Source organism: Colletotrichum tamarilloi (genome assembly GCF_030869305.1).
Source record: "Colletotrichum tamarilloi strain Tom-12 chromosome Unknown Scaffold_13.1, whole genome shotgun sequence".
Classification (NCBI taxonomy): Eukaryota; Fungi; Ascomycota; class Sordariomycetes; order Glomerellales; family Glomerellaceae; genus Colletotrichum; species Colletotrichum tamarilloi.
Genome location: NW_026849396.1, coordinates 677,131 through 695,247, shown reverse-complemented (window position 1 = coordinate 695,247; position 18,117 = coordinate 677,131). Strand labels below are relative to the sequence as shown.

At 55.4% G+C, this 18,117-nt stretch overlaps 8 protein-coding genes across 8 annotated transcripts; 3 read left to right on the top strand and 5 right to left on the bottom strand.

Moving 5' to 3' along the window:
* Positions 1–235: 235 nt before the first annotated feature.
* Positions 236–1,213, top strand: CTAM01_05342 (uncharacterized protein; the record flags this gene model as incomplete). Its single annotated transcript, XM_060521372.1, has 1 exon — positions 236–1,213. One exon carries the CDS (start codon positions 236–238, stop codon positions 1,211–1,213), a length of 978 nt encoding a protein of 325 aa, XP_060384178.1.
* Positions 1,214–1,820: 607 nt separating this feature from the next.
* On the bottom strand, positions 1,821–2,881 carry CTAM01_05341 (MED6 mediator sub complex component; the record flags this gene model as incomplete). Its single annotated transcript, XM_060521371.1, has 2 exons — positions 1,821–2,372; positions 2,453–2,881. The coding sequence occupies 2 exons, from the start codon at positions 2,879–2,881 to the stop codon at positions 1,821–1,823; spliced, it is 981 nt and encodes a 326-aa protein (XP_060384177.1).
* Positions 2,882–3,316: 435 nt separating this feature from the next.
* Positions 3,317–4,123, top strand: CTAM01_05340 (kinase phosphorylation protein; the record flags this gene model as incomplete). Its single annotated transcript, XM_060521370.1, has 1 exon — positions 3,317–4,123. One exon carries the CDS (start codon positions 3,317–3,319, stop codon positions 4,121–4,123), a length of 807 nt encoding a protein of 268 aa, XP_060384176.1.
* A 408-nt stretch (positions 4,124–4,531) lies between these two features.
* Positions 4,532–5,793, bottom strand: CTAM01_05339 (Hus1-like protein; the record flags this gene model as incomplete). The annotated part of the gene is made up of 4 exons (XM_060521369.1): positions 4,532–4,558; positions 4,612–5,464; positions 5,532–5,637; positions 5,751–5,793. 4 exons carry the CDS (start codon positions 5,791–5,793, stop codon positions 4,532–4,534), a joined length of 1,029 nt encoding a protein of 342 aa, XP_060384175.1.
* A 1,166-nt stretch (positions 5,794–6,959) lies between these two features.
* On the bottom strand, positions 6,960–7,529 carry CTAM01_05338 (uncharacterized protein; the record flags this gene model as incomplete). The annotated part of the gene is made up of 1 exon (XM_060521368.1): positions 6,960–7,529. One exon carries the CDS (start codon positions 7,527–7,529, stop codon positions 6,960–6,962), a length of 570 nt encoding a protein of 189 aa, XP_060384174.1.
* A 370-nt stretch (positions 7,530–7,899) lies between these two features.
* Positions 7,900–8,268, bottom strand: CTAM01_05337 (uncharacterized protein; the record flags this gene model as incomplete). Its single annotated transcript, XM_060521367.1, has 1 exon — positions 7,900–8,268. One exon carries the CDS (start codon positions 8,266–8,268, stop codon positions 7,900–7,902), a length of 369 nt encoding a protein of 122 aa, XP_060384173.1.
* Positions 8,269–8,809: 541 nt separating this feature from the next.
* CTAM01_05336 (uncharacterized protein) lies at positions 8,810–9,439 on the bottom strand (the record flags this gene model as incomplete). Its single annotated transcript, XM_060521366.1, has 3 exons — positions 8,810–8,873; positions 8,958–9,316; positions 9,413–9,439. 3 exons carry the CDS (start codon positions 9,437–9,439, stop codon positions 8,810–8,812), a joined length of 450 nt encoding a protein of 149 aa, XP_060384172.1.
* A 3,409-nt stretch (positions 9,440–12,848) lies between these two features.
* Positions 12,849–18,045, top strand: CTAM01_05335 (cytokinesis protein sepA; the record flags this gene model as incomplete). The annotated part of the gene is made up of 2 exons (XM_060521365.1): positions 12,849–16,404; positions 16,466–18,045. 2 exons carry the CDS (start codon positions 12,849–12,851, stop codon positions 18,043–18,045), a joined length of 5,136 nt encoding a protein of 1,711 aa, XP_060384171.1.
* Between the last annotated feature and the right edge of the window lie 72 nt (positions 18,046–18,117).

Sequence of the window (18,117 nt, the reverse complement as noted above, 5' to 3'; positions counted from 1 at the left end):
TCCGAAATGTTTTCTTCTTGTTGCGCAACGTTCGGGCGGTGATCTTCTCACGGTATTTATCCTAGTATTAGAATAGAAAGACTAGCGCAATACGACGCCAGTCAAAGTACCCGAAAAGTCTCCATGATCTACACTCTCACTATACTATATGTAAGACGCCTTTCGCTCGCTACATTGGAATAACAATCTAGAGCAGTCCAGATGAAAGTCCAATCCAGAATAACCATCGCTAACAATGACATCTATAACACCAACAATCCTCATCGTCGGCGCAACCGGCCAGACGGGAAGCGCAACAATCGCAGCCCTCGCCTCAACCCCCAACCCGCCCCAAATCCTCGCCCTCACCCGCTCCCCATCCTCTCCCAAATCACAAGCCCTCCTCAAACTCTTCACAGATCGTCAATCATCAGTATCCTCTTCAACAATAACACCAACATCATCACCAATAACCCTCATCCAAGGCACACCCGAAAACCCGACCCCCATCTTCGCCTCCCACCCAGACATATCCGCCCTCTACCTCGTAACCGTCCCACCCGGAGACGAAGCGCAAGCCATACCCCTCATCGACGCCGCAATCGCCCACAAGATACCACACATCGTCTTCTCGAGCGTCGACCGCGGGGGCGACGAGCGCTCGTGGACGAACCCGACGCCCGTGCCGCACTTTGCGGCCAAGCACCGCGTCGAGGTCTACCTCCGCGACAAGACACGCGGCACGCAGACCAGGTGGACGATCTTGAGGCCGGCCGGGTTCATGGATAATTACCGTGCTGAGGCGGGGGTTATGGGCTCCGTCATGGGCGGGCTGTGGGCGACGATGCCGGCGGGTGGGAGGAAGATGCAGCTTGTTAGCGCGAGGGATATCGGGCTCTTTGCGGCTCGGGCGCTGATAGAAGGTCCTGGTACTGAGGATGAAGGAGGAGGATGGGGTGGTAGGGCGCTGGGGCTCGCTGGTGATGAGATCGGTTTCGACGAGGCGGAGGAGGTATTTGAGAGGGTTGTGGGGCAGAGGATGCCGAGGACGTGGGGGGTTGTCGGTCGGGGCGTGAGGTGGGCCTTTGAGGATGCCGGGAGGAGTATGGAGTGGTTTGAGGAGGAAGGGTATAAGGCTGATGTTGCGATGTTGAGGGGCATGGAGCCGAGGTTGCAGACCTGGGAGACGTGGTTGAGGGAGAGTAGTGGGTGGGTGAAGGATGATGAGGAGTGAAAGGGGGGTTCAGAGAGGCTCAATGGAGTTCAGCGATGATGTTTGATACCATTTTCTAGGGGTCTAAAGAGCGCCGAAGACTATAGATTTCCATATATGTCAGATCTCTGCTTGAATTGTACATGATCCTTAAGTAAACATGAGGGACGGGCTGAAAAGGGATGCCTGTTCTAGCTATAGCTCTGTACGTCGCCTCTTTCCTAATCACAGGTCATGGTAGGTTCTGAGATGGAAAGTGTACGCGAGCCCAATCCACTGCGAGGGACGCCTCGGAATACCTGCAGGATACCCGCGAGGCTCTATAGCCGATGAATCATCGCCAGCTCCCAACAACAAGTACCTGGGCCGTATGGTCGAGGGGTTCATCGGGCTGCAGAGGCCCCGGTTAGACAGTGAAGACTCCTGTCTATTTCGGGATCCAAGTTCGATTCCTCGATCGGTCGGACCATTGTTGTTTTTTGTCTTTTTCTTTTTCTCTCTGTAAGAAAACCAATAGAAGGCATGCTTTCCTAGGCAAAAAGGGGGTATCATTACTAAATCAAAACGCTATGAGTGAGTCGAATCCATCTCTTCTTCTTTTTTACTTTTTGTCCTCCGGGGCAAATTCTCACGAAGCCGGGCCAGGCGTCGTAGCCGGCGTCGCAATCTTGCTCTTCTTTCTCTTCGGCTTCGGTCCGTTGGGCGTCTTGGGACTCTTGCCCTCCTTACCCTCCTTCTTGGCCTCCTCCGCCAACTTAGTATTAATCACCGGCTTGGGCTGTGCCGACGATGGCGGAGGCGGCGGCGCAATCTTGTCCTTGCGCCCCGTGCTTGCAAAGTGGAAGTCGCCGGGCCTGCCCGTGATCGGGTTCTCGTCAAAGTAGTCGCCGCCGTGGCGCATATGGATCGCAAAGGACTCCTCCGCCAGCCTGTCCAACGCGTTGGCCGTCGAGTCCTTTTTGCTGTTGCGGCCTGTTTTGCCGCCCGCCGAGGTCTTGCTGCCGTTCGTTGCGCCTTCGGCGGCGGGTGTGTCTGCTGCTGCCGCTGCCGCTCCATCTTTCGCGCGGGCGAGGGCTGAGGGGGGCGTCGGTTGGGTGTAGACGTGGCCTAGGGAGGGCGTCCACTTGCGTACGCTGTCGGCCGCGGGAAGAACCTTTCTCATTGATTCGGCAATTGATTCCTAGCATGGTGTCAGACTCCATCATCCTTCAAGAAGAATGCTATCTCTCGTGGGAGAGAGGGAGGGAAGTGGGGACTTACAATCCTCGAACTGAGAAGATCGCCCAGCGTCGGCGCCTGATAGATATTCTCGCCGACGACAAAGTAATACGCCAATGGCTTCGTCTCCATGCGCCCGCGGTCGAGGTTCTTCTGCCTCGTCTGCTTCACAATCGTCCACACGCCCGTGCCCATGACCATGTCGGCGGGCGCGTGCAGGACCCTGAACTCGAGGCCGGCCATCTTGTCGAGCTCGCTCTCGAACGCCTCGCGCGTGGCGAGGTTCTTGAGTAAGGCCGGGTTGAACATGGCCTGGTTCGTGATGACGGCGTTGTTGGACTGGCGGTCGAAAAAGGGCGACTCGGCAAAGTAGAAGAGCACGCTGTTGGAGTGGATGCCCTGCATCGAGGCCGCGATATCGGGGGCGCGCCATTGGATCTCGTCCAGGGGCGGGTCGTTTGGGTTGGCCATTGTGGAGGGGGGGATTCGGTCGTTGGAGGAAGGTATGTCGAATGAGTTGTTGACGAGTCGTTTTGTGCTGGGTATGCGTGGGTGACGTTCGGAGGGCGGATTGCGGAGCTTTTTGAGCCGGAGTGGAAGCTCTCCAACTTTTGTATCGTGGGGCCGGAGCTTGTTCGACTGCAGGGGCTGAATCGACAGGGGTTTTTTGCCCGGGGGGTGGGGGGGAGCGTGTCATCACGTGATAGTCCTGCCTGCCGACCATCTTCAAGCTTCAAGACCTTCAATTTGAATGGAGCCTCTTCAACGACGACCATTGTCAAACCTAACACCATCAAATACCATTAATATTCAACGGAAATCCCTCACCAAACATTTCATCACGAGAAAATCAAAGCACCGCTACCCAAATCAAGAACTCAAAGCAAATCGAAACCGCCCCCGAAAATGGACCTCCTCTCGAGCGTCCGCAAATCCGGCTCCCGCGGCGGCGTCAACTTCAGCTGGGACGAAGTCGCCAACTCCTCCCACCGCGAAAACTACCTCGGCCACAGCCTCAAAGCCCCCGTCGGCCGCTGGCAAAAGGGCCGCGACCTCAACTGGTACGCCAAGGGCGACGGCGACGACGCAGGAGCGGTCGAAGGCGAGACGGAACAAGAGAGGCAGGAGCGCGCGCGCAAGGAGGAGCTGCGCAAGATCAAAGAGGCCGAGGAGGATGCGCTCGCGCGCGCGCTGGGATTACCTGTGCCGCAGCGGGATTCGTCCGGCGCGAATGCCGTTGAGGTGAGCGGGGCAAGGGGGATCGGTGGTGCTGGTGCTGGTGCTGGTGATGCGAAGCCTGTAGAGGAGGAAGGGGCCAAGGGCGGGCTCGTTGTCAGTGAGAAGAGAGAGCGCAGGGATCGGGATGAGGATAGGCAGAGAAGGCGGAGGCGGAGTCGGAGTCGTAGCCCCCGGCGAGAGAGGAGGAGGGATGGCGAGAGGAGGCGGAGTCGGGAAAGGGACATGGATCGCGGGGAGGAGAGGCACCGCCATCGCCGTGGTGAAGGACGGGAACACGGTGGTCGAGAACGCAGGGATCGCGACCGTGATGAGGGACGGGAGAGGCGGCATCATCGTAAGGCGAGAAGCCGGAGCCGTGAGGGTGGTGAGCGAGAGCGCGGGCCGAGAGAGCATCGACGGCGGAGCAGGAGCAGAGAGGGTCAGCGGCCGCGGTCGAGCGACCGCCGACGAAGTCCGGATGAGCGCCGTCGATAAAGGTCGGTAGACTGGTGAGCGTGGTGAGACCGAAGAGACAGAACAATGATACCCACGTCGATTCTGTTGCGCAAAGAAGCACATTATACAGTTTACAAGAACATACACTCTCAAAATAGCGTTAAACGAGAACCAGCAAGCAACTTGTGCCTGGTCATTTGGATAACATACACAATGTCACCATATGCCAATCCATAGCCCGTTATGGCTTGGTAGAGACCCTTTAACTAGTGACTTTGCGAAGATAGAATCCCAGTATCGGCCTCATCTTCAAACTGGTCTGCACCCAGCCACTGGGGCTCACATAAACGCCGACATCTACCTCAGTGCTCCTGCTTTTCATAAACCTGAACGCCGGTCCCAAATTACTACAGTACCCTCCTTGACAGTTCGAAAACGCAAAACAGCTCATGCGCTGAACGATGTCACGTAGTACTGTGAGTAGTCAGCCAGTGTTCTCCCCTAAGCGCATGCAAGGGATCTCTTACGGTCAGTACGGCGTCATCTGCCGTGGCATCGTCATACTGCGGCACGTAAACATACAGAATCAAAGCATGGTCGTCTGCGAATGCAGCAACGACTCTCCCCTCGAGCCGCCCTACACTCAACACCCGGCTCCAGTCCTTGCCATCTACCCGCACCGTTGCCCACTTCTCCGGGCCACCCTCCTTAAACTTGACGCTTGGGTGCTCTTCAACGGGCATCTCCAGCTGCGTGGGGTCCAACTCCGGATTGACGAGTCCCGACCATGTACTCGAGACGTCGACGGCCTCGGTGGCGATCCGCAGCTTCAGGTTGCCAAACATGTTGGCGCTAAGCTCCAGCTTAGGGCTCACGCGGGAGTTTGTGCCGGACGAGAGCGCGAGCTTGGTGAAGCGGTCCGAGATGGCCTTGAGCTGGAGCAGAGGCGGCATGGTGATGTGCACGTCTGTCTCGCGCACCGTGGGCTGCATGATTGTCTCTACCGTCTCTGGATGCAGCACCCGGACGGGAATGTCCTGGGTGATGATCTTCTCGCGCTCGCGGCGCAGAGACGTCTCTAGATGCTCAGCGGCGAACCCCTGGTCGTCCTCGTCAAAAGGATCATTTTCAAGACCGGCGTAGGCGGCGTTGCGGCCTGGGAGACCTGACCCCGAGGAGGCGTTCGTCGTGGTCGTGATGGTCATGGACAGTACGGGGACTCCATCCTTCTTGGTGAGACGCAACGAGGCAGAGGTGCTGTTGAGCGCAGAACGTAGGGCACGTTGGAGAGGTTGCAGTGGTAGCTCAAGGTTGATGGTGTTGTGGTCTTCGGCCGATTGGATGTGGTAGCTGTCAAAGATGAAGTCCATGGGTAGAGAACTGGAGCCATGATTCAGCAACCATAGCTTCTCAAGACGCTACCAGAGTCAGAGTGCAGCAATCTTACGACCAGACTTGAGAACCCGTGTCGGGAATGACGGTGAATCGTGCCGTTTCGTCGTCTAGGCGAACCCATGCGATCTTCTCGAGCGAGTTGAGGGCAGCTGTGAGCTCTGTAAAGCAAAGGAAACGGCCAGAGAGTCAACAAGGGAACCCGAGGTTGCAGCAAAGCCGGCCGGCCGGCAAGCAGGTAGGCAGGCTTGGGGTGTTGTGGGTTCAAACGCACTGGAAAAGGTACGGATGTTCTTGAGCTCCGTTTTGAATCGCATTTTCGAAATCTCGATCTCTCAGCGAGGTGGCCGTCCGTCCGTCCGTAAATAAAAACCTTATAGATAAAGGGAGTCACACAAACAGAAAGAAACACCCGGCTGCAGTTGACTGGGGAAAGGATATTGGGTACGGGCGGAGAGGTATGGGGGGGGAAGCTGATTACCTCTTTTGGTGTAGACGCGTAAAGTGGAAAGAGAAACGACGCGATCTTGCCTTTCAGAGGTGCGTTGCAGTCAGTGTGCGGTACGCCGCCGCCGTGCGTGGTGCTGCCACTGGCAGGGAGAAGGCACCGAGCAAAGGTGGTACATGCCTGCCAATGCCTGCCGCCACGCTGCACTGCAGGCGCTGCCAGCAAGATGGTCTGCAGAAAACGGCACGGGAGTCTTTAGCGCGGGGCATCCACCCCTGCCTAGCGTGTCCACATTGGGAGACCTCACCCCATTCACAGTTCGCGCCTACCCCGCCATCACCTGAGGTCCCCGGGGATGCGCAGAAGAAGGGAGAGAGGGTGAGACCGCTTTGGAGGGCCGGCCAGTTGGATAATGTCCCGACAGGCTTCACTTTCCCCCCTTTCGCTTCTTGATTCAAGATCTCTGGGAATATGGTGGATGCTATGGACGTCAGAGGGTGTATTGAGTCTCCCAGAGTGACGTCGACAGGTGTGGAGTGAAGCCTAGGTGGTTGGTGATTTTGCATCACCGTGAAGCAGTCCATGTCGGTCGAGAAAGGCTGGCTTCTAGATAGCCTTGAGGTTTCATTTCTAATACCCTATGAGAAAATAATTGTGTTCAAGATTGTTGTGAAAAGCTCGAAATTCGTTACAGGTATTTGGACAAATGAGATCCGTCACCTATACCATCTGCTGTCTTATAACAAGACTGATGAGGCTTCGCCCAAGTCATGATGCTCCCATCAAACTGTTGTGTAGAGACCTGGCTTGGTTATCATAATGCCAGTCCTACCAGCCGCTCTGGTGCCATAGTCTACCGGCCTTTAGAAGCCACCGCCGTGCATTCCAATCCCTTGTGCATTCATCGTTGTGTACGCCGGCGGTGTCAAGCCGAACTTCCCAGCACTAGAGAAGTCGCCATGTCTCTGCTTAGGTAGGCCCCGCGACGTTGGTATCTCCGGTCTCACCAAGAGACGGAAACCACACCCACTGGTGTTATTTCTTTGGCGATTTCGATCCAGAAGTTTTCCGATCTTCTTGGATAAAATGTTCGGTCCACTTCCTCCTCCATACTTCACGATCCTCCCAAGGCTCTTTTGTTGGTGTTTCTTCCTGTTCCTTGGGCACCTCTTGAGGAATGGACGCCATGTTGTGATCGAGCGAGTGGATGAGGGAGTTGAGCCGCGGTAGAAGCTGACCGCGAAAATATTTAGATGTTTTGCGAGTACGTTGTAGTTGCGTGTGACATATTTCGCACGGCATCCAGCCCCAGTACATGTAATTGCGCGTCGCCTTTGTCGTCGGCACCACGGGATGTCCACAGTCGCACCGCATGCTCACCCTACACCAAGGGCAGTGCGGCTCATCGACGCTGGCGACGCCGAGCCAGTGTTGTATGCAGTCGCCGCCGAAGCGGTGGCCGCAGGGGAGATATCGCCAGACCTCCTTGTCGCCCTCCTCCTTAGCCTCGCCTACTTTTTCGTAACATATTGCGCAGCAGGTGTCGTCGGCAGCGGGATTCGAAGCCATCTCCTGCTTCCGCATAACAGATTTGAAAATGTTCATCGTCTCCAGCGGGAAAGGGACATGAGATTCGCTATAAGACCCAGCGTCGGAAACAAGAAAACTTGCTAGAGGAAAACGAGTCCCGGACTAACCGAAGCCTTTGTTGCTAGACCAAACGGCGGTCGAACAGTGATGAACAAAGACGATGAGGAACATAACAAAGAAGGGAAAAGGAATACAAACACCCGGACAGGAAGAGCCACTGACTTTAGGAAAGCTAATCGTGCCTTGCAGATGGATGGCTCGACATTGACCTCCGCCGTTGGACCGTTCCGGATCCTCTGCCGGGTCAGCCATGTCTTTCTCAGGAAAAAAGGCATGGTGCACGGAGCCATACCTTGAGTACAAGGTGTGCCGCCGACTCGCTGGGCTATGCTTGACATGTGCGCTGGCGGCATTTAGTCTTGGTCTGACCTTTCTGGGAAACATGGAGCATTGGCTGGAGAGCGTGTGACGCTTGACGCTTGTCAGAAGGAATGCGTGCCCCTCTTCCCAGTCCTCCAGGAGGAGGAACCATTTCGGTGCTGCTGACCTCCACCAACTTCATCCCACTCCTTACCACATTAAACAAGAGTAAGATGCCATGCTGAGGAGGGGCAGAAGAAGAAAAAGAAAAAAGGATAGAAGAGCCGCCGTCTCCGATAGCGAAAGAGAGAAACATGACAGGCCAAGCTAGGTAAGGTGCAGAAACCTGCAGGATGGAAACACCGGGCGCCTGAGCGGTGCTTGTTTCGGACATGTGGTTGCGCCTGACCCCAACTCAGACCAAACAGAGCAGAGATGGAGCGAGACAGTCAACCAAAGTGAGGCAGGTTGGCAGGCGGCATAAGGTTCAGCTGATGTTGATTTCAGCATTGAAATGAATGCAGTTTTAGCCACCCCTTATCGCCACTTGATTCCCACGTTTGCCGAATGCCTGCCTTAGTAATGCGGAACCAGAACTTGAACTTGGATGGGTGCGAAGTACGAGATCCGGGTCGCTTGACATGGCAGACTTTCCTGGAACAAGCGATTGCCGAGAGAGACATCGCGGGCTTAGCCTCTTGGTGACAGGCTGACTAGATCGGCCAACTCGGCCGAAGGCTTACCAGTTCGCGTGCCCATGTTCATCCACCACCTACATTGCATGCAGGCGGAAGAAAATGGGGTTTTATGCGGCAGCAAGGCATACGTATGATGGAAAGGCAAGGCGAATATTCAGCTGAGTGTCCTCGTGGCCGATAACGAGGCTAGGCATCCGGTACATGGAAGCGAGGCTGAAGTGCGTATTAGATTGATGACTACCGCCTATTACCAGCTCCATCATCTTCATCGTCACTGTCATCTCTAAAGCCCTCTTCCAGGCTGGCACAGAGACACATGTGTTAGTTACGAGGCCAGGCGACAGAAAGAATAGAATACGAAGGCGGGGAGCATTGCTCGACTTACTCTCGGCTCAAGCGCCTCGTGCTGTCATGCCTGTCTCGCCGAGTATCTTCTGTCAGAGCTCTCCGGGTATCTTCACCAACCTCCCCAAGCTCCTCGCCATCTTCTGACGAATAACCGTCTTCGGAAGCGTCGGTCGCGATGACGAGTCGTTCATGAGCATTCCGCCGCCAGGTTGACGGGACCATCATCCTTGCAATCGCATTTTGCACGCGGTGTCGTAATGACACAGTCGAGGTCGATATGGTATCGAGAGGTAGATATTGGCTATAACGACTGCGCCATCTGCGCCAGAGCGGCAGGGCAACGTAGGTCGAAACGAGGAAAAGAATGAGCGAGATGATGGCAGGCACGATCAAGGTCTAGACATATGACGACAAAAGATTAGCTCAGGAGATATATCGGGAGAGAATCGCGGAGAGAGATAGAAGCTTGATTGCAGCAGGATGAAAGCGTACCTTAATGACTGACATCGTGGTGCCCATGGTGGGCCTGGCGGTGATGTCGCGTAAATATTTGTCGACCTTGCGTCCTTGTGGGAAAGAGTTCCCGGGATTACAATGTTGAGCTGAATGATGACAAGGCTACGATTATCAGCAAGCTTGGCTGAGAACTGCCGCCGGCGAGCGCGGACGGAGCCAGGCTAAAGCCAAAAGAGGCGGTCCTGTCAAGCTGTCTGCCCAGGTGGTGTTGACGTGACACGGAGCAAAGCAGCAGAGCAACCCAGTGGAGGTTGACAGGCATACGCAATCAAGAAGCCACTTGGCCCCGGCCGGCGCCAGGCATGGCAGCTGGGTGCTCCATACCTAGGTACGGATGGAGGACACAAGCTAACCTTGATGGGCCCACTACAAAAGCTGTCGATTGCGCGCATCCTGCTAGAAAGTGGTCGGACAAGTACCTTCCCTACCTTAGGTACCTTACCTGCCCGTACCTGACACTGACAGAGGCGCTTTCGATAGTTCCGTTCGCGAACGCCTTTTAGCATGCAACGAGCGGATGTGTCGCGAGTGACTAGGTACTGGCTTTTACTATGATATCTCTTTGGGCGCGATACTGTCGTATTTCTCCTCAGTACATACCTACAGGCTACAGACGTTGATGAGTTCTAATAATATGTATCCGTATTCTGTTCCTTACTTACCTAAGTTGGCAGGTGAGGTCCATTGTTCAAAAGGTCGAGTCGCGGGACTGACTTGAGCGCGGACTCCCCGGGACCCTTATCTGACATACTCAAGCGAGAGCCGAAGATAAGACACCTCGAGAAATGGGACCATTCAGGACCACGGTGCCACTGTGGGATTGCCGTTGATGTTTCTATTCCTGCATCAACAAAGCAACGCTTAGTGAAAATGCCAGTCTCGTACGATATCGACAGGCAATCCGCAAACGAGCCTCAGGAGCAAATGCCCAAAGTTTGCTCTATTGCCCTGTTACCAGGTAGTATAAGCAGACAGGTCGTCGTAATACGGGAATAGTCGAGGCTCCCGAGATTTTTGATCAAATATCGCTTACGGTGCTGGGCCTCAATGGTGGACCGCCCGGGACGATGCCTTGTCACCCCACCGCCACCTTTCCATGTGGAGGTACATGGTTCGAGAGGGCTCTCTGGCTCAAAACGGACAGACAGGGCAAGCATTGTAATTGGGCCTCAGGGTTCTTGTCGCCATCTTTAGCATCAGCACCACCGTAACGGAGGGTCTGCGGAAGGGTTAGGGGAGCCTGGGGACTCGGGGAGGGACCAGCCCGCCCATACTTTAGGAACCCGCCCAATGAGGGGGGTCCATTAGGCCTTTGCATGGACAGTCTAGAGATCCCTCGCAGGGAGAGGGCAAGTGTTGGCTCTTTTGGGCGTTTACAGACGGACGAATGCGAAGAAGAGATTGCAAGATGAGAGAAATCGACTACCATCTGAGGTGTGAAGGTACTCCAAGTTCTCGCTCATGCGACTGGCTGAAGCGCCAAATGTGAATGAATGAACGTCGGCGATAAGGCAAGGTAGAGAACCTACGGAGTACCTAGGTAGGCAAGGCTTCAGTTCTCTCGCGATGCTGCTTGACGTATCGTTGGCGAATCCAGCACGAGACTTGCAGATGCCGATGGCGATCTTTGGCGCATTTGATTTGGCTCAACCCACGGACTTGGGTTACTCGTCGCCGGACTCTCCTCTCCCTCTTCGCGCCTTTCTGAACTCGTCCGAGTCCACGTCCCTCGGCCCTCGACCCCTGAAAGACGCAGCGGGATGCGGCGCCCCGTAGCATCGCATGCCAATACTAATTAGCCATTCTACGAGTGCGGTGTGCCATTGAATACGGATGCTGAACGGATCTTGAGCCTTCCACGAGCCCACTGACTGACTCCTTCGCACTTTGAGTTGGAGACGGAGTACCTTACACAATAGTATCGCGCATTTGAACTTCTCTCTCAAGTCAAGCGCGCCAACAGAACATCCCCACCGCCCAACGCCAGCGCCGCATGCGTTCGACTTTCCTCTCTATCTCTCGCACCTTCTCCATTCTGCGTCTCCGTCTGCATTGGTCTCTTTCTCTCTCTGCTCCCCTTCCATTCACGTAATCTTCTCGTATCCATCTCGTCCGGGCTACATCTCTAGCCGCGCCCGCACTCATTCCAGTCCACCTGTCACTACTGCAACGCACTGGACTGGCCCGTACCTTAGCAGCCAAGACCTCGAGACTTGCAGTTCGCGCCGCTTCTCCTCCCATCCTCTTCTCCCTCCCACCCCAGAACGCTCAGGCAGTTTCCGCAGAAGAAATCGCAATTCTGCTGCCCTTAAAGTGTCAAGTCAATCGCGGCCCCTTGTCGAGCCCCGTTTCATCAGGGAACTCCGCACTTTGCAACGTCGTCTTCACAGTGACGAGACAACCCGCCGCCCAAAAGCAAACCTGCACGGCTACCACCTCATCCCATACTGGAACTGCTGCCACTGTTACTGCTGGCTGCCGCTGGCCACTAAATTCGGTAGTCTATTTGCTCAACTGCCGCCTAGCCAACGCCCTGGATTGTCTGTTTAGCTACCTACCTACCTTACTTGAGCCTAGGCTGGTTTGTGGAGGAACGAGTTCTCGACGGAACGCGCGAGCGAGCACTATCTCAGCTCCTCGTTTCCCCTTCCCTCCTCTCCCCCTCACGTGGGAAACCTGGTTCACGGTCACAACATACACACAGCCAAAGGCTATCGTCAGCTCGTCAGACCCATTTGCAGTTCGTCAGCCTGCGAACTGGCCGTGGCAGACTTCGGATACTTGTCCCGGCTTTGCTTGATACCCGGCAACCCAACCACACACTCTTTGTGACGCACCACTTGCTTTTCGCGATTCTATTTTGTTCATATTCCTAAACCCCTGCTCCGTCCCACGGCGCTCGCTGCAACCTGCGCAACTTTTTCGGCCGCCTACCTATTGCCTTACGTCCCTTTACACAGAAACAATTCTGCTCGAGAAGGAGAATAAGTACCGACGGATTGTTCTGCCTCTTTGCCTCTTTGCACTATACCACCATTGTCGCATTTCGAGGGTGACCAGAGAGAGGTATGTCGAGTGCCCCAGGGGACCCCCTCCTTTCAGTCCCTGGTCTCAAGTCCCAAACCTCTGTCTGCTTCGATCCAAACTTGGGCAGAAGACATGCTAAAACATAACCGATTCATGCAGACAGAGATTCCAACGCACCACATTGCAACTTGCTCTCCCAACCTGCCTCCGAAAGGCTCCACGTCCGTAGGCTAGAGGACTTCAATCATGCGACCGGCCTTGGCCATCCCTCTCGCCCGAACTATTACCCAGATCCGTCAGTTCTGAATCTGCAGAGACACCCAATCGATCGAGGTTTACGTGAGAGGGCCAGGTGTTTCACCTGCCTCCCCGTTCTGCGACCGTCATGTCTTCCACCGACAAGTCGAGACAATCTTCAGGAGGAAAGTCTTTCTTCTCGCGAAGCAGGAAAGACAAACGCAACACCAGCGACGAAGGTCGCCATCTGGCCGATTACTCCGATACGGCCAGCGTACACTCGCGCGCATCTCGCCACCATCGCGACTCGTCCGTCGTTTCGATCGACCAATACCCCGAATCCGGCATGACTGCTGGCCCCATGACGAGTATCCCCTACGACAGCATACCCGATTCTCGATCACCAGTGCCCATCGAATACTTACCCAAAGGCGACCAAACAGCGGTGCTTCGCCCGAGTCCTTCGCCGCATCATCTCAATAAAGTTACAAGCGACTTTCATCAGTATCCCACCTTCGACCCGTCCACAATGGCGGGGGGAGCGGGCTCACATGCGTCGGCGCAGCGTGCGACGCAGTCAAATATCACAATGGCCAGTACAGGCCGCCAGACGCAATACCAACAGTGGGGACCAGGGCCTGCTCGCGGAAGCACGGCGAGCACAATCAATGGGTCCCACAACCCCAGATACGATTCGTACATGACATCGGCGGGTCGTAGTTCCGCTGACCAAGCCAGCATATTCTCATCAGGTAATGGAGGCACCTATGACTTGGCAGCAAATCGCTCATCAAGACCAGCGCTGCCCAGTGCTTCTTCGCAGAGTTCCTATTCCTCGCACATGTCCTATAGGGACTCGACGCACCCTTCCTCGCACCGACTGACAAAGTTCCCCGGCATGGGGCCCACTGGACACGATGGGTTTCATTTCCCCCGGCCGGATAACGACGAAATTATCGGCCAGATGTTTCTGGCCTTGATGCAAAAACGAGGATGGCACAACCTACCCGAGCAGGCTCGCCGACAGATGGTCGCGTACGCGCCGGACAAGAAATGGACGCTTTTATACCAGGACCGATTGACCGAGTGGCAAGGAGAGCAGAAAAGGAGGCAAACAGCGAAACCGAATCAGTATGCGGCCCCAGAGATTCTGGTCAACTCGGACGAGGAGGGTTCACCAGAATGGTATGTGCGGCGCGTGATGGATAACAGCTTGGACACAAAGGGCTTGGGGAGTTTGGAGGTCAATCTCAGAACGCAACAGATTGGTTGGGTTAAGCGCTTCATCGAGTGTCAGGGGCAAGTCGCGTTGACCAACGTTCTCATGAAGATCAACCGCAAGACCGCAACGGGACCAGTACAAGATGGGAGATCAGACCGAAACTTCGACCGCGAATACGACATCATCAAGTGTCTCAAGGCCTTGATGAACAACAAGTTCGGCGCCGACGATGCTCTAGTCCATCAACAAGTCATTATCGCGTTAGCGACCTCCCTGACCTCCCAGCGCTTGACAACTCGCAAGTTGGTCAGCGAAGTACTCACTTTCTTGTGTCACTGGGGCGATGGGGAAGGTCACCTCAAGGTTATCCAAGCTCTCGATTCCGTCAAGGCACAGCAAGGAGAAAATGGCCGCTTCGACGCTTGGATGCGGCTTGTTGAAGTTACAGTGGACGGGCGTGGAAAGATGGGCAGTATGGTCGGAGCCAGTGATGAGGTCCGGAGCGGTGGCATCGGCATGGAGAACCTGCTCATGGAATACGCCGTCGCGACGCTGATTCTTATCAACATGATTGTCGATGCGCCGGAGAAGGACCTGCAACTGCGAATGCACATTCGCGCCCAGTTTACAGCATGCGGCATCAGGCGCATCCTGACCAAGATGGAGTCGTTCCAATACGACCTCATCGACAAGCAGATTGAGCGTTTCCGAACCAACGAGGCCATCGACTACGAGGATCTGCTGGAAAAGGAAAACAACAGCATTAAGGATAGCGTCGAGGGAGAAGTTAAAGACCTCAACGACCCTGTCCAGATTGTGGATGCCATCCAGCAGCGCCTGCGTGGGAGTAAGACGCAGGACTACTTTATCTCAGCGCTGCAGCATCTGCTGCTCATTCGTGACAATGATGGCGAAGAGCGACTGCGGATGTTCCAGCTGGTGGACTCAATGTTGAGCTATGTGGCCATGGATAGGCGTTTGCCCAACATGGACCTCAAGCAAAGTCTGAACTTCACTGTCCAGAGTCTGTTAGATAAGCTTCACACGGATTCAGAGGCCCGACAAGCCCAAGATGAGGCACTCGAGGCACGCCAGGTTGCTGACGCTGCCATGGCGGAGAGAGATGAGATGAAGGAGAGGTTAGAGCTGGGCGCCGATGGACTAGTGGCAAAGCTCCAAAAGCAACTAGATGAGCAGGCGAGATTCATTGAAGCTCAAAGGCGGCAAGCCGAAGGCCTGAAAGCTGAGCTCGAGAACATTCAAACGCTGCGTCAGAAGGAAGCCCAACGGTACGAGCTCGAGACCCGAGAGCTTTACCTCATGCTTAGAGACGCACAAGACGTTGCTGCCTCTAATGCCGTTAAGGGCACCAACAAGCTTGGGGAAGAAGATCCGGCTCGGATGCAGGGCATCTTGGACCGTGACCGACTCATGGAGCGTCTTCAGATGCAGATCGAACGCCAAAAGACCCAATTCAAGCTGGAGGGTAGAGTGTGGGGAGATGCCGTCGGGCCATCTGATCGACTACGCGCTCTCCGCGAGGAGATGGACGACAGCACGATGGGGTCAGGACTTGGTACGCCGCCAAGAGACTTCACAAACAGTATGCTCGGAAGCGTCAACCGCAACACAAAGATCACCCGCAAGCCAGTCAACGGCCGTGGCGAACCTATGGAAGGTGATTTCCCCGATGGCGAAGATGTCGAGATGGACGAGGACGGAGTTGTCTATGAGAAGCCCCGGGTCGTTGAGATCCGTCGCCCCGTTATGGACCCCAACCAAAAAGCCGGTCTCTTTGGCGAGATGGCCGGCAAGGTCAAGAAATACGAGGGAAGCGATTCAGAAGACGCCGAGGGCGCAACCACTGGCCCTTCTCATCCCAGCCTCGAGTCCGGCTCTCCAATTACACCTGCCGATGGCGAACCTCCCAAGATCCAAATTACCGGGGCTGCCGCTCCCCCTCCTCCACCTCCCCCGCCGCCTATGCCCGGTCAAACCGGTGTTCCACCACCACCTCCTCCCCCGCCACCCCCGCCTCCGCCTATGCCGGGAATGCTGTCCCCGACTGGTGCTCCACCTCCGCCGCCTCCGCCACCGCCTCCGCCACCCCCAGGCGGTCTTCCGGGAATGCCACCACCTCCCCCTCCCCCATTGCCTGGCGCCATCTCAGGCCACTTCCTATCACAGGCAACACCCTTCGCCGGCGGGAATACTATCGGCTTGCCTATTGTTCGTCCAAAGAAGAAACTCAAGGCTCTTCATTGGGACAAGGTCGACTCTCACATGACTACGCATTGGGCTGCCCATGCTCCGTCTGCTGAGGAGCGCGAAGAGAAGTATCTCGAACTCAGCCGCAAGGGCATTTTGGACGAGGTTGAGAAGCTCTTCATGGCCAAGGAAATCAAGAGACTCGGAATTGGTGGTGGCGCAAAGAAGGATGACAAGAAGCAAATCATCTCCGGCGACCTCCGCAAAGCTTTCGGTATGTTCCCTCCCTCTTCCCGCATTACTTTAAGCGACAGCAACTGACTGAAGCTATTTAGAAATTGCCTTCGCCAAACTTTCTCAGGTTTCCGTTGAGAAAATCGTGCAGTCCATCATCCATTGTGACAAGGAGATCCTCGATAACTCGGTCGTCATGGACTTCTTGCGCAAGGATGATCTGTGTAATATTCCGGATAACACAGCGAAGCAGATGGCTCCGTACAGCAAGGATTGGACCGGCGCAAACCCCGACAAGGCCGAACGCGAACAGGACCCTGCCGAACTCACCAGACAGGATCAGATTTACCTGTTCACAGCCTTTGAACTGCATCATTACTGGAAGGCCCGTATGCGAGCTCTGGCCCTTACTAGGAGCTTCGAGCCCGACTTTGACGAGATCACGGAGAAGATGCGACAAGTCGTCGCCGTGTCCGAGTCTTTGCGAGACTCCGTGTCCCTCATGAACGTTCTCGGTCTCATTCTCGATATCGGAAACTACATGAACGACGCCAACAAGCAGGCCCGCGGTTTCAAGCTGAGCTCTCTTGCCCGTCTGGGCATGGTCAAGGATGACAAGAATGAATCTACGCTCGCCGATCTCGTCGAGCGAATCGTTCGTAATCAGTACCCCGAATGGGAAGACTTTTCGGAAGACATCAACGGTGTCGTGATGGCTCAAAAGATCAACATTGAGCAAGTTCAGCAAGACGCCAAACAATACATTGACACAGTGAAGAACGTTCAAATGTCTCTCGACGCCGGTAATCTCAGCGATTCCAAGAAGTTCCATCCCCAAGATCGCGTTAGTCAAATTGTCCAAAGAATCATGAAGGACGCGAGAAGAAAGGCCGAGGAGATGCAGCTGTACCTGGAGGAGATGATGAAGACATACAACGATATCATGGTCTTTTATGGCGAAGACCCCACCGACGAGAACGCCCGCAGAGACTTCTTTGCCAAGCTTGCCATGTTCATTATGGGCTGGAAGAAGTCCCGGGAGAAGAACGTTCAGCTCGAGGAGACGCGCAGGCGCAACGAGGCGTCTATGAAGCGGAAGCACGCCCAACTCCAGGTATCAAATGCCAAGGTGGACGGAGCACCGCCCTCGCCATCAAGCGCAGGTGCCATGGACTCCTTGCTGGAGAAGCTGCGCGCTGCTGCGCCTCAGACACGAGACCAGAGAGATCGTCGTCGCAGGGCCAGACTCAAGGATCGTCATCAGGTGCGAGTCGCATCTGGACAGAAAATCCCTGATCCAGACGAAATCCCCGAGGTCGAAGCCTCCATACAACAAGCGCCCAAGGAGGCGACTATTGACGAAGAAGGCAACCCCATCAGCCCGGGACTGTCGTCACCCAGAGAAGCTGGAGAGGACGACGTGGCCGATCGTGCGGCGTTGTTGCTACAAGGTATACGTGGAGGAGACGGGGCCGATGAGGCCGACCCGGAGAAGCGAGAGAGCTTACGGCGCTCGAGGAGGCAGACGGCCGAGGAAGAGAGGAGGATGAGAAGACGCAGGCGGGAAAAAGCAACATCCACAAACACTGCCGTCAGCGAAGGAGACATGACTGTGACGGAAGCGAAGGAGGAGGAGATACCCCCGACACCTTCGACCGAGAACACACCTGTAGAGCCATGAGCCCGGACCTCATGTGGGAAGAAAAAAGTCACCAGTCGGAGTCATATATACACAGAAAACTACGTAATGTTT